General features: G+C 35.0%; 2 protein-coding genes across 2 annotated transcripts in view; both read left to right on the top strand.

Annotated features, from left to right (window-relative positions):
- LOC119633040 (Down syndrome cell adhesion molecule-like protein 1 homolog) overlaps nt 1-17,553 on the top strand; it is a 159,270-nt gene extending 141,717 nt beyond the window's left edge. Inside the window, exons 5-7 of the mRNA XM_038026230.1 lie at nt 9,596-11,788; nt 12,177-12,713; nt 17,480-17,553. Coding sequence (XP_037882158.1) covers nt 9,596-11,788; nt 12,177-12,713; nt 17,480-17,481 — 2,732 coding nt within the window. The 3' untranslated portion in view covers nt 17,482-17,553. The remainder of the gene's footprint in view (nt 1-9,595; nt 11,789-12,176; nt 12,714-17,479) is intronic.
- On the top strand, nt 17,486-23,674 carry LOC119633567 (ras guanine nucleotide exchange factor B-like). The gene is made up of 3 exons (XM_038027181.1): nt 17,486-17,761; nt 22,703-23,290; nt 23,634-23,674. Exons 1-3 carry the CDS (start codon nt 17,677-17,679, stop codon nt 23,672-23,674), a joined length of 714 nt encoding a protein of 237 aa, XP_037883109.1. The 5' UTR covers nt 17,486-17,676.
- The last annotated feature ends 1,196 nt before the right edge of the window (nt 23,675-24,870 follow it).

The following is a 24,870-nucleotide window of genomic DNA, read 5'->3' as shown; positions in this document are numbered from 1 at the left end:
TTGGTATTTAACATGTTATCTGCGTGTAATGTTTCTTTTTCAATTTTTTCTCCGCTCAACGCTCACCGAACCAGGCTTTTATGAAAAATTTTAATTTATATCCGTTTTTTTTTTTTTTTTTTTTAGAAAATTGAATTAAATTTTCAATACTAAATAATTTAGTTTTTATTATTAAAATAGATTTTATTACTAAACAAGTAAAAATATTATAGTGGCGCACAGCCCACTACTAAATACTCTACACCGCCCTAAAGACGTTATATGGAAAGTGGTCCAAAAAGTATTCCGATTGATACGATCTCTAATAGCGGCTGTCCTTGGACGTATAAAAAAGTTTAACAATTGCGACCTGCGAGTTTAACACAAGAAAACATGATGGCCATATAGACACACAAACTTCATTATAATGAAATGTGAATCCATCCCAAGTCCGTCTTGACGCTCCATACATTTGCACAAATTTAATACCATCACGTGGGGTGTAGAGTATAAAAAAAAAGTTTAATTTATTTCTAGCCTTCGGATATTGAGTTTTTGAAAAGAATTCCTTGTAAAAGTAACTGTTTAGCTATTCAAAAGTGCTCTAGTCACTGATTACTTTTTCTCGTCTTTCTAGCACACTACGGATTGAGCGTTGAAAAAATCGCCCCATTGAGTTTATACTCGATAAAATATATGGCCACAAAACCGGAAGGGTTTGCAGGGTTTTACAAAAAGGGTTAGCCAGTTAAAGATGGCCACAATAGTGGGAAGACTCTTGTAATTGGAAGTGACATAGAAGATAGAGTTACTAAAACTAAAACGAATGATCGGTATCTTCGTTGCATCGCAAAGATAGAGCTATGCGATAGCTATGTACGTCCCGAGCTCTAGTTGCTGCATCAAATGGAAAAGATTTTTAGCGAAAATCGATTATCGTAAACTGGTTCAAAGTTTGCATTGTGCTTTCGCATAATAGTATGAAGTGTTTGGACACAAATTATTTACACTACATAGTTGTTATCTTTCTCTTATTTTCTACTTGCGAATGCAGGGGATTCTGGAGAAAAGTCATAAAAGAAAGAGCAAACTAAAGAAAAAAAGTTAATATTAGAAACGTTCTTGTTAAAATTTGCAAATAACGCTCATCGCTGAACGCGGACGATGCAGAATATCCACAAAGTAGCGTTTAGCGATGATTGCGCTGGAAGAAAACAAGAACGGCCATTGACTTATGCTACAACTTTATGACTGTGTACTTAAGTAATTACACTCCTTTTTGCACCATACGCTCCTACGTTTATCCATAACATCAACATCGCCTGCTGGGTTTATGTCTTTGCTTACATGGCAACTTGTAATGCAATTTTACTTAATCGCATTATTATTATGGTCGTCAAAATTCCTTTATTACATCGCCATTTTGTTAAAATGTAATCTTTATTGTAATTTGTTGCAGTTTCCTTTCAACAGTGCCGAGCCTGATATCTTAGCAAACTGCAATTGTGTTTACCGGTTGAATACGTTTCATAGAATGCACTCAAGTATTGTGATTAAAAAAGTAGAAATAAGTTGCATTTATTTCACGCGAAATATCGGTTTTCCAAACTGTATGGTTTTTTTTTCTTGCTCTAGATGGGCACAAACTTAACTGAAATGTGTGTCCAACTTCTTGCCAGTAATATATTCAGCAGTTAATGAGTTACATTTATTTATTGTCCTCCAGAAAAGGTAAGTTTTTCAGTTCGGATTTATTTTTTCATTTAAATGGAAGCGAAGACCCTCTCGGAGCAGTGTTGAATTTTAAGAATAGCCAAAAGTTGAACGATATTAGACGATATTTTTGGCGGAACAGTCTAAAAGAAGTATTTGCATAGCAGGGAGGGGCGTTATCGTAATACGTATTCCGAAGTCATGTCATTTTTAAAATTCAATTGCAATGGAACGCGTGTCAACAACGCCAATCAATAATTTCTGATTATGAAATTTTTGACTTTCTTGACGTAATGCTGAAAGCCATTTAGAACCCCTTCCATGTCTTCTTTGAACAATTTACATCAATCAGGTTGTCCTTCGTTATCAAATGCCTTCTTCAACATTTCGAAAATCGGAAATTCGGAAAGTCGGAAAGCAAAATTTGATGCAACTTCCTTGCTGAACTTTTTCGAAGAAGAAAGCAAGATTTATAAAGAGAAACGTTACCACGTTTTAATTGCGTATGTATTTCTGGCCACTATCTTCAGCGTCTTTCTATCTTTTTGAGCCACGACGAGGGGTTCAAAAAAGAGCACGCACTGTTTAACCCGAAAACATTACTGCTTCTAGCCTCCCTTCTCGAGTCATTTTTCTGACTATCATTGTATTTATGAGCATGAGGAATATTCCCTGAGTTACCGGAATAAGAAAAAAAAGTTTGTTTTCTTTGCCTAACATCCGGTTAAATTTCGTGAATTAGGCCAAACGGATCTTATGTGTGAAGACATGCGGCTTTGCATTTGTTAAATAATTCTTGCAATATTTTATTGCGTGTGCCTATGCATATTGTTCTTCAACGACGTTATATGCTTACGCAGGGTATTGTTAAGTTAAAATGCACTCGTATTAAACGTCTCGGATATCTCAGAACCAGCACGCAATTGGTCAAATAATTGTAAAGAAAACTGAATAATTGTATAATATTTTGACATTTTCAAGTGAACAGAAGAAAGTGAATAGATATTTATATATATAGAGATTTCTATAGAGGGTATATATTATATATAATAATATTTTTATTTTAAGAAACTTTTCTACATTCTAGTACTCAGTGTCAGACATTTTTATGTTATGATATATCTTTATTTCCTCGAACATATAGTAAACCATAATCTTATCAAAAATTAATGTGATGACAATTCAGCGACTGCATTAAGCTTAAAACTGTCGTCGTCTGTTGCATAAAGGGGAGAAAAAAAAAAACACCAATTTTTATTTGAATGTTGAAAGCTTACGGAAACACTAAAACCATCTCAAGGGATTCACTTTCATAAACAGCACCATTTTACCCCTGCTTGCTTAATGTATTAAAACATGTTAAGCACGCATATGCATACACTATTACAGACTTAAAGTGCGGTGCTATGCACGCAACTTCCATATAAAATCTTTCAACACCTTAATGCAATTTCTATCGCACACACAAACCTATAAGTTTAAAACATAAACTGCAGGTGGATTTTAAAATACAGCAATCAATTTCAGACTCCCTGCAAATTACGTTTATAACTACATGCATATATATATATATATATATATATGTGTGTGTATGTGCATATTACATATATGTATATTAACTTATGAGATTTTCAGTACAGCTGCAGTAGCTTTGCAAGCTATTGCAAGACAATAAAATAAGTTTTAATTGCTTAACGTTAGCAAATACATTTTGTAAACTGAGCATTGCGAGGAAAATGTAAAGCACGTAACTAGTAAGGCAGATTTAACCGTTTTTAGGCGAATCCTTGATACGCAACATCTGAAATGAATTAAGCTTTGAAATTGTCCCCTAACTAACGCCGAATTCAAGTTTTCATCGTAGCAGGTATTATATAGAGCCGTAGCCTTCAAAGATAAGTATAAAAATACTAAAGCATACGAACTTTTAAGATTAGATGAATCAGATCAGAAACGAATCTATATAAATAGACATATAAATTAGAGATTACTTATCCACTGGTAAATCGCGATTTGACTCAACAAAGAGTAAAAAGGATGATCTGCATTATAATGTCGAACTCGATGGTGAATGGAATTGAAGTAGGCATTTAGTAGACATTTAGATAAGCAGCGTAACCTATGCACTGCCAAAGCAGAGCAATGGCAACATAGAGAATAACTTTGAACTAGAATTAACTACAACAATACTCGTGACTGAAAAACTAAAACAAATCAGCTGTCCTTGAAACGATCGAGGCCAGAACATAGAACCGCAACTGCTGAAACACTGTAACGCCTGCATTTGTTTGCTATTAACAATTAATTGCTCAATGTGTAGAAAAAAATCTTTCAATTTATAATAACGAGAGCGGAGAGATGCTCCGATTGTTCCTAATAAGACCAGCACGAATAGTAAGAGTGAATTGTGAGTTCAAAGGTAGTGCACACTACACTGTAGGATGTTGTAATATCCGAAACACAATAATTTTTTTGTCTCAAAGTCCTTAACGGTTGCTTCGAAATGTTGATACAACATACATTTGATACCAAATACATTCGAAGAGGGACGGGTTTTTAATGCTGCCTAAATACATATATGAGGCGATAGAATATATAAAAAAGGTGTTATTTTAGTCAAAGGGTGGCAAGGAGGATCTTTATTGTGAGGAGATACGTGCATGGAAATGAGAAAGACCTATCTTTTATTATATTGATCGATTCAGAATCAATTTCTCTCTAAGCTTGTCTGTCCGTCTTCCCACTTTGTTTTCTTTTGCTCTACCTGCCAGTCGTAATTCTTAAAATATTTCAATGAAATTTAGTACATGGTCATCTTTTGGCCCAAGGACGAAGACTATTAAAAATGGTTCGAATCGGACCACTTTTTCGACCGTTCGCCATATAAAGCCTTATATGAGTAGCTGTGTTAAACGAAGTGTTGTAAGATAGCTAATGTTGGGCCGCGTTCCACTATACTGTTTTCAGTTGTCATTTTTTTAAATAAATCTTTATTTTCTGAGTTTTATTTTTCAACTAAAGAGTTACACAATTATTTTATAATGAAATTCAATAAAATAGCAAAGATATTTTAAAAACTTTATTCTCATTTTTATTTATTTATATTATTCAACACTTTTAATGGGTGATGATCTTTGGCTGTGATTGTGTTGACCGATGTGAAAACTAATTTTAAGTTTTTCATAGACATTGTAAAATTTGACAATTGTCACTGTGGGCATTTCTTGTTTTTCCAAAATCTTTTTCTTAATGAAGATATTTGTAAAATATAAACTAAAGTTCTAGGACAGCAAAAGCGTCATACGGGAAATTCTGTTTCGATTAAAAGCACTTACCACACAACACTTAAAACTTTAATTGATATAAAAAAAAAAAAAAAAACAAGAAAATGTTATTGAAAAGTAATAAATATTTAAAGTTAAAAGTTTTTCTTTAGTCATCAACTCGCACGTAATCTTTTGATGGTTTCCGCAGAATCTTTTATTATCTTTTAAAAAATCATATGGTTCCCTTCGAACTTCCAAAAACAACAGAATTCCAAGTCTCTGTAGAAACCTTAAAAATCAATATTTTATAAATTAATTTTGCTTTCATATGAAATATGTCGTCTTTTTTACGCTTAATAACGACTTTTGCTAATAGAGAATGTGTTGTTGTAGGCGAGAGCACGTCCATCTACTGATAAGGGAGAAAGTATGACCCGTTATGAAATCATTTTAAAAAGTTTTTTACATAAGCTTACAATGCTCGGATTATTCAAGTTTGTACATATATATATAAATACATATGCATTTAGGTATCCATGAAGATAAATGTTGCATATCAAGAGAAGTAAAGCCTGTCGAAAAATTACGTATACCTGAAGAGAAATCAACAAAGAAGCATCAGCGTTGTGCGTTAGAGTAGTTCAGCGGTTAGACTTTCAAACTGATATCTTCCTCAACAATCAGTTCTCAACTTATTTTAAGCCTCTCGAATTGCACAAAACGGAAGATTTACTTGATGTCAAAAACACTCGAAAGTACTTTCATTATGTGAGATCCTTTGTCAAAGAGCTTTTTAAACGCAAGTCATTTCCAAAAACTTGCTTCACTAGCAAACAAGTTGTTTCTGCTTTTAAAACCCCGGCATATCGTAGCCATAAAGTTATTCCTTTTGTAACCAACGTCGTAGTGTTGCTCAATTCTTGGAAACTATGGGCAATCGATAAATTGGTGTCATGATTAGTAACCTCGCTTACAGTTGCCATATTCACTCCTTAACTTGTCTCTGCAAAAAACTTGGAGAAAATTATAACGACCGCATTAGCACAAGTAAGCTTGACGTAATCAAAGGCCAATTTTTTTCAAAAAATTTGAACATTGCGCAAAGATTATTGAACTGGCCACTGTTTCATGGTGACGCGGTGTTGCCCCCAACGGGTCAAAATATCAAAGAGTAAATGAGAACAAAATGCTATTGCAGCACTGCGGTAAACTGTTCATAACTTTACTTCTCCTCTTTCGACTAAGTGTCCCTTAAAAAAAAAAAAAAATCGTACAAAATTGGTTTCAAACGCTCCATTCAAATAAAAACAAGAGACAAATCCTGCACGAATGGAAACGAGTTTTTTATGACCGCCATTAGCCTGTGTATTGATAGCGCGACAAATTGATTCACATCGTACATTGCGTATTACTAACATCGTATGTTACAAAAAGCCTTTTAATTTTTTAACAAACATTTCTTAGCAACTGCGCCCAGTTTGACTGATTTTTCAACATGACGTGAAAGTTTTATTAGAGAAGAATTTGCAACCACACTTAGGAGGTAATATCCTCTTTTAAGCATCAAAAATGGAAAAAGGTTTAACAAATAACATTTTTTTTCACATTTTCTATAAATAAATGAACACCTGACAATTTTCCAAAGATTATGATTTTCCTTTTTTAAAAAATTTCGTTTCTTCGTTACCCGTAAATAGACGAAATTACGACTGAAAATCCCTTGAGCTCTGTGGAATTTCGTCGCAAAATTGCGTCGATTTAAGAGTTTTTTTCAAAAAATCACTCCCTCGAAAAAATCTTACGATCATCCTAAGACAAAGGTGTCGGTGGTGCGGTAAGATTGAAAGACATGATTTGACAACTTTGTTGGAAAATCGAATTTTGGGGTAATATCAACATCGGCCCTTCCACTACAAGCATTTGTACAGCATTTCTGAGTATTCAAGTCTTAAGACTAAAAACCAGAAATGTCCATTCGATTCTATTATCCATCCATCGATCCGGAATGGGTACATTATATACATATATGCATAATTTCTTCAACGATTGACACATATATGAATGTCTCACAAATCTAACATCTTCCTCCTTATAGTAGATATAAAACACTATAAAATATGTTGTGAATCAATCTCATTCGCTATGAAATCTGCACGTGAGTATGACACGCTTGCATGTACGAATCATGGTTATACGAAAACATTCATTTAATGCAAACATTGTTGCTTCCATTTCCTTTCTTACATCTTTTCTATTAAAATGGTAAATAAATTTATGAAATTGAACCTTATGCAAGCGTTATTGCACGCACAAGCAGTCGTTTACAGTGTAAACCAATACTTGAAATATACATTTGCAATACAATGCAACACAAAAGAGATTAACGTGGAAACGTATACAAAAGTGAACGATATGCTCGATAACATTGTAAACGTAACTTCGCTTCAAAGATATAATAGTAACTAATTTGTAAAACTAGAAGTAACTGCATACTGGATTGACATATATCAACGACTTCAGGCTAATGAGAACATTGCATATTCTTCAGAATGCAACTTGAGCCCTTTCTCATCTATTTCTTTTCATAATTACAAGAATATACATGAGATTTCTACCCACGGATTACCAAGCTTACGAGAGAGAAAGCGATTTGAATTTGATCTGGTTCTCTTAAGCTTATGTCGAAGCAGTTCTCCCAATTTTCTTCTTTTTTTTTCAATTTGCCGAAGCGAAACACTGAGCGCAAGGCTTCTAAAAGAAGTATATCATTGATGGAAAATTTCGCGGGTTCATGGAAACTAATAGTCGTTCAAAGAAGGGTCTACTTGAGCACCATCAGAAAGAAATTCGCCTGAACAAAAATACTGCATAATGCAGTTCAACGGGTCAATATACGAGAATGCCAATGATGACTAGAATTTTTCACTTGAAAATTGGTTTATGATGGTAGGCAAACAAGTTCTATGTACAAAATTGCGTCGACTTGAGAATCGTATCGCAGCGAAACCACAATTACAAACGTAACTTAAATACTTGGTCACTAAACATTATTTTCATCACATAATGAAACTCAACGATAGGAGCGACTTAATAGATAAAAAAATCTTTTATACCTGGTACGAACAGCATTTGAAAGTGTTATGTAAAATCCTGTTTATGTTCATAAGCCTGCATTGTTTCCTTTCTTTTTTTTTTATGACGAAAGAGGGCGGTTGGTGATAGTGAGCGACTTTGTCTTACCAGAACCTTACGGCCTTACTTTTTCTCTCAGTGTATAAACAGGTATTTGTGCATGTTGTAGCATTCGAGCATCATTGTTATTTACCTGTAACATAAATAAGGGCATAAACTGCATTTGTGCACGTGAGGGTAACACGTTCTATAAAGGAAACATAAAGAAAAAATCTCATAAAAAATCACGCGTCACTCCACACGGTTCTGTTGAAATTTAATTTAAACGGAACGTTTATATTGTTATATATTGGTTTTCCCCGTCTCCACACACAACGCAATATATCACTTAATATATAAATATCACTACACACTAAACGAGTCTGATGCGTTTATTAATATTTTCGAAGTTGCATAAGTATAATGAAAACAATTTGAAGTTTACCAAAAATAAGCTTTGATTAAATCACAAACTCACACACATTATTGCTTTTAGCATAAGGTTACTTACTATTTAAATCAATCAAAATGCATATACATCTAGTATTAAAGGTGCCATGTGTAGAACATGAATTTACAACAAGTCTGTGACGGCCAAACCTCAGTCAGGCAAATACCTGTGCTTTTGAATGCTTTCGCATTGCTTGTACAATATTGTTTCAGCAAATAAATCCAAATTCGCCAATCTGCCGTTAAAACTAAATTATAGCAAAGCATGTTAACTTAGTTGACAGTCGCTGTAAACCGCAATTACATTCGCGCTTTGGGCGAGGAAACTTTCGTACTTATTAAACTTTCTCTTTAAGCGCGCGCTCAATTAATTCAAATTAACTAGTGTAGACCTTATTGTTGCACCTATCGTGTCCATGCGCAACGTTAGTTATTAAAATATTAATAATGTTTTGAATCTTTGTACTGCGAACTGTTACGAACTCTCGAGAGAAAACCCAATAATGCATAAGGCTAATTTACCGCACAAAGCTAGCGCTAGCAGCAACTCTTTCGATAAGCTAAAGCATGTATGGTCATTGAACAGGAAATGTCTAACGTCACGGATCACTGGCAATAACAACAACTAAGGAAACAGTAATAATAATAATAACAACCTAAAGCTATATATGATGGCAGTGGATTAGTTAGCTAGTGAACCGGATAGTCAAACAAGTTGTGTTTGCTTTCCTTCCATCAGCCTTTGGCCATTTTCACAGTTTGGCCGATTTAATGTCATATTAGCTGAGAACAATATTTTATGCTACATAACTGTGCAGAATATATCCCTAAAGACAATGACTTCAATTGGCCACACATATGTGGTTGTACAGCCACAAATTAGTTCTTTTTTTAAATTCTTTTTCAGATCCAATTAACTAGCTTCAGTTTTGTACAAATGTGTGCATAAATACGTGTTCAAAATAATAGAGAAAGTTTATTTAACAAAATTTATCGTTGAACAATTTATTTTTCAGATTATCCTCGCGTAGAAGTAGGCCCACAAAATCCTTTACGTATTGAACGTGATCATGTAGCCAAATTAGATTGCCGTGTTGATGCTAAGCCTATGGTTTCGAGTGTTCGATGGACTCGCAATGGACAGTACGTAAGCACGACGCCCATTCATACCATATACCGAGTAAATCGTCATCATGCCGGCAAGTACACTTGTACAGCGGATAACGGTTTAGGAAAATCTGGTGAAAAAGACATTCTACTGGATGTCCTTTATCCACCCATCGTAGTAATAGAGACCAAAACCCATGAAGCAGAAGAAGGTGAAACTGTCATTGTACGTTGCAACGTAACATCAAATCCTCCAGCCGTAACGATTGAATGGTTAAAGGAAGGGGCACCTGATTTTCGTTATATGGGAGAATTATTGACTTTAGTTTCTGTGCGGGCAGAACATGCTGGAAACTACATATGTCGTGCTACGAATCACATGCAACCATTTGGTTCTAAGCGTGTTGAAGGAGTTGGCAATTCTACTGTTGCTCTTTTAGTAAGGCACCGTCCCGGACAAGCATATATTACGCCGAACAAACCCGTGGTGCACGTCGGCAACGGCGTTACCCTTAGCTGTTCGGCGAGTCCACCAGGTTGGCCTGTGCCCCAATATCGTTGGTTTCGCGATATGAATAACGACTTGAGCAATACGCAAAAAATTTTGGCCCAAGGTCCCCAATATTCTATACCGAAAGCCCATTTAGGCAGCGAAGGCAAATATCATTGTCATGCCGTGAATGAACTTGGTATGGGCAAAATGGCTACCATAACTTTAGAAGTGCATCAGCCGCCCCAATTTTTAGCCAAGCTGCAGCAGCATATTACTAGACGGGTAGGAGATGTTGATTATGTGGTTACATGCAGCGCCAAAGCCAAACCATCCCCTATTATACGATGGATTAAAGATGGAACAGAAATTCTGCCTGGGCGAAAAATGTACGAAATACGTACCATACCCACCGAAACGTCCAACGGCATTGTCACAGTGCAAAGCATTTTAAAATTCCGGGGTAAAGGACGTCCGAATGGTAATCAATTAGTTCCTGCTGATCGAGGCTTATATACTTGTCTATACGAGAACGAAGTAAATTCCGCCAACTCCAGCATGCACTTACGTATTGAACATGAACCCATCGTTCTTCATCAATACAATAAGGTTGCTTATGATGTGCGAGAATCGGCCGAAGTTATGTGCAAAGTTCAGGCCTATCCGAAACCGGAATTCCAATGGCAATTCGGTAACAATCCTTCTCCTTTGACAATGTCCTCAGACGGCCATTACGAAATCAGTACACGAGTTGATAACAATGACATCTACACATCGATACTACGAATAAATCATCTCTCTCACTCAGATTATGGTGATTACACGTGTCGTGCTGTCAATCCACTTGACGCAATTCGTACACAAATCCGATTGCAGCCAAAAGGCCCGCCAGAGCGTCCCACCGCACTTAAAGTTTTAGAGACAGCTCACAATTTCGTTATACTGAGCTGGTTACCTGGTTTTAACGGTGGAATGTTAAGCACTAAATTTTTAGCCACATATCGCCGAGTGGCAACACCACGGGACCAATTACTTTCAGACTGCGCTATATCAGTACAAACATATGCATCATCAAGCAGTGGATTAAGTTCTCCCGAATGGCTGGAGTTTGATTGTTTCCGTGATAATCCATGCAAGGTTTCACCACTCGATCAGCATCAAAGCTATGTTTTCAAGATTTATGCACTCAATGGTAAAGGTAGTTCCGGCTATTCAAACGAAGTTATGGCTACAACCAAGGTCAGCAAAATTCCACCACCCTTACACGTGACATATGATCCCAACTCACATATTGTTGGTATTAATGTAGCAGCTACTTGCCTTTCGCTTATTGCTATTGTCGAATCATTGGTAAATCGTGAGTCGTCAATAGCAGCATGGGAAGTTGTTGATACAATCGCTATGCAGGCATCCGGCTCTGAAGCCACACTTAAAGAAACTACAATCAATCACATTGCTCAGAGAACACATTACAGTACATCGGGACGACCGCTAGGTCACGCCGAAGATATTACACTTGCATTGGCTGAAAATAATCAGGGGCCAGCAGTACGTGTAAAGTTATGTTTGCGTTCTAATCACGACCACTGCGGCGAATACGCAAATGCTGAAGGTAAGTACAACAAATCGCAAACATATTGCGTTACCATTTACATTTACATGATTCCAAATGCATATGAATGCAGCTACATGTCACTGCCGATTTGGATAATGACAAGCACACAACTACTGGGATTATTGATAATTACTGCACACAGAACTGAAATTGTTTCATATGTCCGGCTGTCTTATCTTTCCTTATTATTCAACCAATTCTCCGCAGATTTAAAACATGTCCTCGTAAATGACGATCACACAAGTGTAATTTTCAAACTTTGGTCTCGCCAAGCTCATAAACCATTAGTATGTCATGTAATCTCGATGTTTTGCAATAACGTTCACTTTTACAGCAGTCAACCTTGCACGCACACACATATATATATTTTGTATTTTGCTTTCAGTTGGTAAATCGTATCTTATGGAAACGTCAAGTTTTACAACATCTGTCGTCGTTGCGATTGTTATAGCATCTATAGCTTTTCTGCTATTCACCGGTTTCTCGATAGTATTGTGTCGATGTCGGCGTTCAAACGCTGCAAAAAATTCCAATGCAGCCACTGTTAAAGAATATGACCTAGATTCTGGTCGCCCATCAATAGTGGCCCAAACAACTGCCAACCAACCACCGCCTCCCTACTATCCAACCGGCAGTATTGACAGTAAAAGTCTCGAAGCACATGCCATGGAATTGACGCTCACTGCCGTCCAGGATGCAGAAGACCTACTCCATCATCATCATCACCACCACCAGCACTCTTACCAGCAACAAGAACAGCAAATGCAATCATCATCACTGCCTTCCAAATCAACAGCGAGCTCGCTGTATGGCGCACAAAATGGTTACGGCTGTCATATGACAAATGCAATCGGTACGGAAGGAGAAAGCTATCAAGTAGTGCCATCCTCTGCTCATCATGCATTGTCCGGCGGTACAGAGTGTAAGTATAAGCAATTGTAACAAATATACCCGTCTCCCAAATACACAAACATCAACAAATTCTCGTTGGTTAATTACACTACAATCAAACTGCACATCCACTTTAAATGAACAAATTCATTCGAAATGCATACGTACAAGTAGACGAAAGTAAGAAGGAGGATAAAATCATAAAACCATTCGCTCTAATTTAACGTAACGCATAGTACATGTACATCATACGATATTTTCGCCTTTCCTTCGCTTGGCGCATGTATTTGTATGAAAAAAAAATACATTTAATTAAAGGAACAAAGACCAAATGGACCGATGATAAAAGTAAAATCATGTTTATAGCAAAAAATAATAATAATGGTACTAATAACAATAAAGATATAAATTCGTGAAAGTAATAAATGTTAAGAAATTCATGATAGGAAGTCTTTAAAATGTCAAAGCAGTTAAAGCATAAAATATCAAAAACACATTAATTTTAAAGAACTTTGGAATATTATTTCCATTGTTCTCTTAATCAATCATATGGGTTCGTTGGCAATTAAAGTACTGTCATCTAAATACAGACAATTATAATAGATTCAGAATCCTTTTTGAACCGATTTGAAGATAAGCGTCCGTCTGCAAGTCTTATGTCGGTCCGTAAAATCTTGTTTACAAATTATAGATCCCCACTTTCTCGGATGACAAAGTTGTTGGGAATTGGGAAGTTAATATATTTTGACCAGTAATTTGTGCCGATACTACTTTCTGAATTTTCTGTTTCTGTAATTAATTGCCCCGTGCAAACATTTCAAAATGCGACTCTAAAGAAAGAATGTAACATAATTTTGAACTGAGTCTTTTTGGAGGTTTTAGAACCACTTCAAATCCAACTCTATGAAATGAATTTCTAGCATATATGCTTACTATGTCGATTTTCGTCATTGTGAAGGTTTCACTAGTAAGCAACTGATAGGCACAAATGACACTTTAGATCTTGATCTTAGCTCTAGTTTTATCAAAGCAGATAAGAGTAGGTAATAGCCGACGGCATTTGCTAAACAAAAAAATTAGTGCAATCCACTATTTTTTTTTTCGCTGACGAAATATATATATACCGATTTACACCAAATTTGGAAAGAAGGAGCTTGGCCAAAGCTTAGCTCGGGATATGACCGAAACTTACAAGAAATCTAAACTGTTCTGTCTTTTATTCCAATTTAATTTTATAGTGTGTTAGAGAAAGTAAGTAGTTATCGCTTTACTTCTCATGTCTGCCCTTTATAGGCTGGAAATGTTTTTTCCATACAACGGAAGAATATGAAATATCTTGCGATCTCGAGTCAAAGCTCAAATTCAAACATCAATTGGTCGGGGTATAAGGGCGCCTATAAGCGACGAAACGACTACAGGTTTTTCTTTTCTTTTTCTTCTTTTTATCTCAATCTCCAAATAAATATTAAAACAGGTCTTCGTTTTTTTCTTTAAAAAACCGAAAAAGCAAATCGACGCGAAGAGACAACCACACCTACCCGAAGGGAAATACATAAGAAAAGATAGATAATGTTTGGTAAATAAGGATTTTTAAATTGGTGCAATCACTTAGGAAATGCTGCCAGATTGCGATTTCAAATATCGTAATTTCGATATCGTATAACTTACCGAAGAGAAATGAATTTTTCTTTTCATTTAATTTCATCCTAAAATAGGTTATATAATAATTGTCCTTATTTCTTCAAAAGTTTTGAGGAGGACAATTTATAAATTCAAGTTTTTAATCAACTGAAAAAGAACCTCAACTTCATGTTTACATTTCCATTGAAAAATAAATCCTTACTGCAATCGAGAAACAATTCAATTCCCAAAAGAGTATAGATTTAAAATTTATTTCAATGAAGCAAAACATTTTGAAAAGCTCAGGTCAATTAATAATAATGATTTTTCTTATACAAATGTAATATTGCATCAATTGTTCCATTAAATGATTTTTCTGATTTTCCTTATTGTATAAAGTAGTACCGTGTTGACCTTTAAATAGTAAAATAATAAAAACAGCATCATTAACAACAGAATAATTATGTTGACAGAAAACAATGCGGACAAAACGTGTATACATCACGGTAGAGACGGACAAGCACTTAAGTCAGCTTCGATGACAAGAGCATGTGCATGGTAGCCGGAAAAACAATAGCGACCACAATAATTCATACAATAACAATCAACAATAAAAACAGGTTTACCTGAATAAATGAACTGAGAGAAAAAGTTATTAGTGCAATGAATTACATAATAAGTACTGTGGAAATAAGTAAAAGAAAATAGAGAGAAAATGCTCTTTTTAATATTCTTTTCTATTTTTTCTATTTCATATATGCGTTACCTGAAAGAGAGAAAGCTCTCAATATAAACACTAAGCGGATCACAGCTTTAAAAAAGTTCAACTCCCGTAAAGTGTATCAAAGATGTTCCATTAAATATTTTGATAGACTCAAACTTTAATTAGTTCAAATGCAGACGTAAAAAAAGAAAAAATGATTTTTAAAAATTCTCCCTAGGTGGCATTTATTCTCAAGGCCATTATTCAATGAAAATCTTAACAAAGGAGTTTTTGAAATGATTGTAAAACTCTTTTTTACAGATTTACACAGTTGACCACGGCCGAACTTTGAATACCCCACCCCGATCCCACTTCGCTTAACATACCAAAACGTATACGATATATATAATAGTGTTCTTATCAAAAAGCACTTTCTCATCCTTATAACGCACAGGAACTGTATTTGTGAGCAATGACAGGACTTAGACTTTTCTACGCATCATTAGTTATTTCGCTGATGTATGTTTACGAATTTTACTGGAATAAATCGATTTCTATGCCAGACAACGTCGGGAACGTGAGTTTTCTTAAATAATGTTTAAGGGAAATGTTATTTAATCTTGACGGGTGGTAAAGATGTTGTGTCCATTGTCCTTTCATTTTGGACGGTGCGCTTAGCGAAGTCGATTATGAGCTGCTCTAATCGAACGAAGTCATCGCTACAAAACGCTACCCGCAATAATTGATACAATTGAAACGAAAAAGGAGCACAATGTATCAGAAGACTTGATGTGATAATTTCTTAACTTAATGTCGTAAATTTACGCTATTTATTGCTAGCTTCCTTGGTGTACTCACCAAAACTTTCTGATTAACATTGGTTTCAATCATGAATTTATCATCTGTTTAACCTTAATCCATGACCACGATAAGCCTTTGAGGCTCATTTAAAATTTGTTTATTTTTTATCGCATTTCCAAAAAACAATTAGCTTGTGTATAGTATTTTAAGTTTGTGTTATATAGCTTGTTTGCATAAATAATTAAATTTAAACTGTAAACCAAAGCAAAACACATTAATTGTTCACATGATTCTCATAAGTGCCTGAAAAGCACTTAGTTGCATGATTCATTATAGAAAGACGTGGCCGGGCTAGGATTAATTGGGCTTCTGTTCTTATGAAAACAGCTACAAAATTACTCCTCAAAATGTTTTTTCCTATATAGAATTCTTATATAATTCTTATAGAATTCCTATTAACTTTTTGAAGAAGTAATGGTTAGCGATGATTAGCACATTGAATAAAATACCTTTTAGCATGAGCTCCTGACTAGTTACGATTCGTGAATAACTATCAAGTCAGTGCTTGTGTGTTCGAATGTCAAGCAACTATAGTGAGGGCTCAGTCGATAATGGCTTAACACTTACCCACAAGGCTGCAGCCACCACCTTCTCTTTTCCCACTTATTTCTGACCAAACAAATGGTATTTTTGAGCTTTTCTCATTAGAAAAAATAAGGAACTATTTCTACATCGAGGAAAAATGGACTCTGCAAGCATTCAACGGCTACTATAGAGTTAATGAGTTGTAAGAATTATTATAAAACTTTATAAAATATTCTCTTTACATTAAACTTTTACCAGCCACCATATTTCATTTCGAGGCACATAATCCATATAATCATCCTCTATAATCTATCAATGAAAACATTTTAATGAACTTTAAAGATTTCTTGAAGATATACTCCTTTGGACGTCTTATCTATTTATCCTAGCATCTAACTCAGTCAAAGAAACTCTTTTTAATACACGTTATTTGGGACAGACTTGAGCTTCCTTTCCTTGATAACAAAAAATTCTTTTTTGTTTTAAGAACAAATAAATTTCACTCGTTGCCGTAGTCGAAGAGTAAAAGGTTAGATAGAATTTGTACGCATTAACTTGTGGCTTCCTTTCGAGCATACTTAGTTCCATTGAAGTGAAACTAAAATGGCCTGCTTGAACTCAAACCTCATACTATCAATCCAAACTACCTTAAGAAAGCTTAATTTACGATTTTTCAAACGCGTGCTGCGGATAATTTCTTCGTTGGATTACTTTGAAGTAAAACAGGAACGAAACAAACGAACGAAGAGTCTAGAAGCAAATGATTACTTCCTTTCAAGTATTTCCATCAATTTTTCATTGACCACATAAAGCTCATGAAAAATTAATCCTTCTTTCGTTTTATCGATTACAAAAATTAAAAAAAAGGGACTTGAGGAAAAGCGCGATAAATATTCACGGCTATTAGAAGTTCCTCAAAAACTAATTACCTTTACTAGCACGGATTAAGCAAATATAGACAAGTTCTGATATATTTTTTTGTCATATTGCATTTTCAAGGGAAATAAATAGAGAGAGAGTTTTTACAGCCGCTAAGTATTTATTTTAATACATATTTCGGCTTTCAATTTTTATTCATCTTAATGTAGGACCATTCAATTCAACTCTCAGCCGACAAAAGAAGAACAAACCCACCACTACCGCATCCTCGCCCAACAATATTAACAAAAACGATGTTAGCAACAAGTCCATTGATCTTGGTCACGTTACAAGTTCCGCAAATGATAGTAATATCGATAACATTAGAAACGATAAGCAACTGAGAAAATCTTTAAAGAAATTAATAATGGCGCAAACAACAACATCATCTCTATTAGAATCGCCCTTAGAATTTGTCGATATACTTGAGAAGCCCAGTGTAAAACTTACAGGTAATTTGAATTACTTTGCACTTGTTGTGAAGCGCATCCTCGATTGCTTATATACAACATCAGATAAGTATACGATGATGAAAAGCTTTTTGCACTTCGCTAAATGTTAATGCACAACTTTCTTCTTCTACTGCACCTTAACATAAAACAATTTTTAATATTCTTTATACTAAACTTAAGATTATATTTTAATGCAATTATTTATATCGTAAAAACATACTTGTTTTAAGTTAAATAAACGAAAATGAAAAAGCATTTTTCAATGCAAAACTCAATTTTAAAAGTATAATAATAATCTATAGATTTTATATTTGATTACCTTATATACTCAATAAATTTCCGGTCTAACTTTATGTTCACTATGTTCGATCCTTTTCAAGATTGTCAACGGATATTATATCGTTTGCCTTTCCACATGATTTTTGCTTTTTTGCACACTTTGGACGACTTTCGACGTTTGCTGTTCGCTCGCGTGAATGCGGAGTTGCCGCTGCAATGCAGTGACGTTTCAATGTTTCATCCATTGTTACGCACGAAAAATTCCTTTTATTTCGCCTAAACGGCTCCAAAACGTTGTTATCAAAGAGAGTAAACGCGACACTCACTTTGAACAGACCTTCCTTATGGAAAAATGTTCATGCAAAGTAATAAAGGTACTGTCTTCTGGTATATTTAAGATGTTAACTACCTCATGCCATTTAACTTTTTGGTCTCCCAAAACAATTTTGTATACTCTCGACCAGAATCATCATCATAGCATCTGTCAAACCTATGCTGGCTACGAGTCTAATCAACTACAAAAGAAATATGTCGATTCGACGAAGCGCGGCTCTTTCAACAGTAACCATAATTGCAAGCTGCAGCAACAGGATCGTATACATGCCCAGAGTTTACTATAACGGTGGTGATGTTTTTGTCGATATATAAAATTATGTCACTTCGGTACAGTTGTGAAAATGATGCCAAGTTTTTGTTATATTTAGTTAATAAAAATTTATATTGCCAACAGTTACTGTTTATTTTCAAACTAAAGAAATCATATGGTTTGCGAAAGTGAAGCCAAGTTAGAAATGCTTCTTCCGTATGAACTCTACATCGTTTTGGCTGAAATCATAATTCGATTATTACGCAAAATCCGACGAAAATATCATTTCTGAAATTCTTCCCGAGTTTTCCCATTCACATTAAAGTTTTTAAACGTTACATAACTTAAAAGCTTACTTATCTAGACGCTCGTAAGCATCTTGCAAGTGGCTTTTAGGAACCACAAAGCAAGATAAAACGAAAGGCGCTCCATAAAAAAAAAAAAAAGGGAAAAGCTAACACCCTCTACAGAGTGATAATTAATTTTTAAAAATATATATATTGCGATCTATTTACTGTCAACAACTTCTGACTATGTCACATTGTAATTATAATTTCAATTTACAACGAACATAGATAAAATCGTAATGATGAAATGAAAGTGAAATCTCTATTAACGTTATGCACATAAAGAGTTATGGCAAGAACACGTATGATTCTCGTGTAATTTCCGGCTTTTACTTTAAGAGGAATGCATAATGCAAGCTGTAAAACCCAGTTATAATTGGACAACAATGCAAAATTTGCATATGCACTTACATATATACATGATATGTGCTTCGTATGTTGTACATGAATGCAAGGACAATTACATAAAGTTGAGAAACAATGAAATCATTAAAGGAATAATAAAATATATTTTTACATTCAATTTGATATAAGCCGTGAATGGATAACATGCAAAATGGACGTGACTTCAGTTGAAGAAAACATATCTTTATTGAAGGCAACATTCTTGAATTTACATATATACGCCATTATGTCCCCTCGTACAGATACGTGTTCGTAGAGCAAACGAAATAACAGATTACAGTCAGAGAATGTACGTAACTTATGCATTAATATGCTGGTTTTATGAAAATGGATTACACACATGATGCATAGAGCTGAGAAAAGAAATCTATAAGCAACAAGTCACGGAATTCTATTAGAGCCATACAAAAGTTTAGTTAAAACCTGAAACCATTTTAAAATAAAGGATTCTTTGCAATATATCATATGTTAGAACTTATAATTTAGATCTAAAATTGATTTGAACATTATTTGCAGACATTCGTGTCACAATGCGTCCATCTCTTCTTAATTTTGTTATTCGACCGATTTAGGAATATTAATTAATACGCAAATCTTTATCTTTTTACTCTTTTTGATGCAGTTAAAGAAACTTATGCCACGCACTTATGCATCCCAAAATTAGAACCTATCCTTTTGATATTTGCAACGCTGCCGTTTTTGCCGCGCTTCGTAAAACCTATGCTTTTCATTTTCTGCGTGATTTCAGTGTGCTGGGGTGAGCCCACGTTTCGTTCGCAGTTACTTCGCGACAAAGAAACTTAGTTCAAATGACTCATTACCCTTCAGGTAGGCGCCGGCATATAGGTTTTTAATCCATTGTGAGTTTTCGTGTCACATCTTTTCTACAAAGTTTTTTTGCATTGCGAACTTTCAATTCTGTCTCCTCATTTAATAGGTTCGAGGCAGTATAAGAACTTTTTAATTTCTTTCGTTGTTCGCCTTTCGAAAAGTTCGCCTTTTTCCCAATGATGAAAGAAATAGGTACATTGCACTTATGCAATCTGAAAGTGACAGATTCTTCTTCTGTTTAACTCTCCCTCTCTATCCTAACCGTCGATTAAGGCAATACTTGCCAAGGCGAAAGAGGATAGAACAACTTCATCTCCTTAACTTGCCTTTAGATGTAGGCGTGAAAAAGACTTCTCAACATTTGCTGTTATTGCTGTCTTGTCTGCAGTCCATTAAGACAATCCACTCTTTTTCGCCCCTTTTTGCCAACAACCACGTTACAGTTTTCTTTTAAAAAGCTTTCTGACATTTCTTAAGTTTTGAAATATTTCCAAGTATCATTGATTTTTTAGGAAGGAATTTGCGTTACGCTTAGAATAAATCAATTCGAAACTTGTATTTTTACAAGAGATAACACATCTCATCTAGACACAGTAAAGCAAAAGAAGAGAATATATAAGAAAGGCAAAGAGCAATCGAAAAATTAATTGTATCTTACAGATAACCAGTTAAAAACAATAGTAAGCAACTAAACCCATAATGCCATTAAGTTGTGTACAACAAGGTGTTATCATCGGTTAGCATCAATTCTCATGAGCTTCATTACCCTTTTAAAATATATTTTAATTAATAAAAATAGTTATAAAAACAGAATTAAATTCGCCATACAATCTCAACAAACGGACCTGAATAAATAGATTAACATTCATAATAAAGAAATTAAATAGATATGTAGCGCATGTATGCAAGTTCATAACGGAATGACACAAATAAACACTTTCGAGCGTCCACGCTCGACAATTAAATCAAACTGATGTGTGACAAAAATGAATAGAAGCTCAAAACATCAGATAATTTCCATGCACGTACGAAGCATGGAAGCATATGTGCACATAGCGCCTACCCGGAATCATGCACGAACACAAAAAGGTTACATCAATGGCCCGACTAACTTTAACCATCTGACATTGAAGGTTAAATTGTCTTGCTTAACATTCACACTGACCACTACATCGCTCAGTAATGTTGTATATAGTGTCACCCATTTATAGTAATTCGTCAACTATCATGTTTGATTAATTTTTATATGCATTACCAGATACCGAAACCGGGACGCGTTACCTTTTTATTTATTTTCTAAGAAAAGCATGGATTGCGCTGAAAAATGAAAACAATACTGCAACGTTGATAGCGTGAAAGACCACGATATAAGCCAAGGCATTCACGACACACTGTTTCTTCTCAAAATCATTTTTTTTTTATTTTGAACGATCAAATGTTTGCCCTAAGCGATTTCTTGATGAGTACCGACAGCACTTTCCTAACTTTCTGTTCGGCTTATCTGACACCAGAAATTTTGAAAACCGTTAAAAATTCACGTAGTGAGATAATACACTTTCACGTCACCGGTTCGATATTCATTTGATATATTAAACAAACATAAAATAGAAAATCGCTCATGAGGAATTAATTCAATCACCCAAGAAGATAAGAAACGTGATTCTCCGGAATGTGTGGGTATGGGAAATTTTTCTTATTTTTTATATTTGTCCCACCATTTGAAGGCCCGCAGCAAATTTCGTTCTCAATTACTTCAAGACAAAATTCATACTTGACTGATAATCAGTTTAATTCCATTCTTTCACAACGTTTGCCCATTCTATACCAAATAATCCTGGGGCTACCATCTAGGCACGCAGTTGAAAAGAACGACTATCAAGTGCGGTAGACCATACTTTAATAACGATATTTACGTGATCGTAGGCAAGGCGAGTGAGTGCTTCGGCGATAAAGGTCAACGTTTACCTATTTGGCGCCCACTTTGCGGCTACTGCCTATTTTCTTCTTTCTACTTCTTCTGTCCGTCGCCGTGCTATACGTTAGGAGGAAAAAAAAAACAAACCATTGCCCGTTGGCTCTTGAGTTACCTACATCTAATCTGTGCACCATAGTCGAAGTATTTTTCCTATAAAAGGGCGAAACCGAGATCATTTTGAATTATATATAAAGAAATTTCTAAAGTCGAATATTTATTCAGCAATTTCTTTCTAACTATCTTAACATCTAATGAAATATTTGTTCGATCCTTTTAAAGAATCGTCTTTCACTTTTTCTTTAGCTATTCGATATCTCTTGAATCTAAAGCACAAATAATGTTTCTTTTTTACTTTTTACGTAGAAAGAGAATAAGTATTTGAACTTTCTTGCACTCGTTTATATTTTGCTTACAAAAATTTCGATTTAATTAAGCTTTCTATTGGTTTAATGCTGCACCCGATAATTATATTTCTATAAACGTATATTGTCAACATGATGTCGATTATTTTGTTTTAGGGTCCGCGCATCATTGTTCAATGTCTGAAAATAATTATACGAAACCGATTGGCAATCGCGCAAGCATTGCCAATACTCAGGATACACTATGGCATATAAAATACACAGCACCACATGACGGTGGCCATCTACATCATTCCAGCAGTCAAATCTACATTGAACGGTCACCATCTGCATTCAGTGTGGACTGCGGAAATACGGGCGGCGATGAAGTTGGCGAACCGCTAGCGCAATACGTCGTCGACTATATAGGATATCCGGTGCCTCCACCACCGCATATAAAATCTGTGACAACATCCGGCAACCAACATAGTACATTTCAGAGCGCAAGTCTCGTCGAATCATTGTCATCGTCATCATCCGGCTTAACCGCAGCTGTCTCTGGTGACAATGGCGGTGACAGAAATCAAACTCTCGCGCCTCTGGAAGAAAAGACAGTCGACGATACTCAACAACAACAAACACAACCGCAGCTGGTGCCATCTCAATCCGCAAAGCGTTTTAAAACAGTAAAAAAATCAAAATACACGCACCATACTGATCAACAGCAACAGCAGCAACATCAACATCAACAGCAAGAACAACTGGGTAAGTACTTGAAATAGTATTTAAAAAACGAATCATTTTTCCAACAAAATGAGGGTAATTTACAAAACGAAAAGCATTCCATCTGTACATAAACGCAAGGTCCCATATGTTTATAAACAGCCATCATATGTGTTATATAATAACAGAAGTCAGCGGATGTGAATATATTTAATGAAATAAGAAAAACTAAAAATTAAGTTTCTTTTCGTTTCACATAAACGTAAGGAAAAGTTAAACTGAAAATAATATTTTAAGTGTGATATTACAAGAGCTTTGAACAGTGCTTGCAAGTCCTCAGTTTCCACATTTGCGATACGTAAAATATTTTTACTTATTAATTCAGATTTTAAGTCAATATTTGATTTTTTGATTAAGAAGCGTTAAGGCTTCCGAAACAAAGATTAAGAATAATATGTTTATAAACGAAGTGATTTTGTAGAGAAAGAGACAGAGAGAGAAAGAGAGAGACAGAGAGTAACCTAATCCAATTTGCAAAGTGAAAAACCAAGCTCAAATTCGTCATACTCTCTCTGCTTCCAGTAACTACTACTGCAGTCAAATCTTAGTAAGGCTAGAGCATAACTATCCCACACATCAGAGGGAACTTTACTTTTAGTTTTTACTTAATATTCATAAGTGAAATGTTTTACAAATTTAGTTTATCGGATGGCTTTAAACATACGACCAACGACTTATATAATATTCTTACTGTTCTTAACTCAGATCATTCAGATCGTTCGGCGACCAAACCCCTAATTTGTATTTATGGCCATCCTTCTCCCTATCATCAGACTCCTTCTAATTTTTGGAAACATCGTGCCTGCTCATACGTGAATTTTACCCGAATTTCAATAGAATATCATATCCAACTATCGGTTATTTATTGGAGTCAACTTAAGAATTTTCAAAAAATAAGTATTCGGATCATATTTTGGGTGTTTTTAATGAGGCTTTTTTGCGCAAATTCCACTCACCCTTGGCGCAGCAATATTTTGCCTTTAAGAGTGTAAGAAGTACAGAATAACTAGGTTAAAGCACCTCTAAGCGCTCTTGCAGGATCGTTGACGTGGATCAATACCCATACGAGCTTGCATTTGACAGACTAATTTTATCGATTAATCTAAAGGGTTGAGACTTGTAATGCTATCTATTTCCCATTTTTTTGTAAAAGCATGAAGCAAGTATATCTGAATGATGAAGAATAGATGGCCATAGCATTAAAGCATTAAAAGTCACATACAAAGTGTCAACTTCATGTAAAACTGCCTTAACAACTTATAGGCGGGCAAGGCCAGCCATAGAATACCTTAAACCACTACTTGCGTTATAAAAAATGCTAAAAAGCCGGGCGAAACCTAGCATCCTAAGTACTCTAAACCATTACTTTCGTTATAAAAAATACTAAATTTTAATCCTTTTTGGCGCCTAAAGGCTTACTTTCCGTGGGAATCCTTATAAGCTCCAGAAAGTAGTATCATTCTGTAGATCGTCTTTTACATAACTTTCTTCATATATATAAGAAGGTCTATGAGGTTTTAGGAAATCCAAATTTACAAAAATGTTGACTTTTGTTTTTCACT

The sequence above is a fragment of the Glossina fuscipes genome, unplaced genomic scaffold (assembly GCF_014805625.2).
Source record: "Glossina fuscipes isolate IAEA_lab_2018 unplaced genomic scaffold, Yale_Gfus_2 2, whole genome shotgun sequence".
NCBI classification, from domain to species: Eukaryota; Metazoa; Arthropoda; class Insecta; order Diptera; family Glossinidae; genus Glossina; species Glossina fuscipes.
The sequence above is the reverse complement of the archived record's forward strand: the minus strand, read 5'-3'. Positions and strand labels throughout refer to the sequence as shown.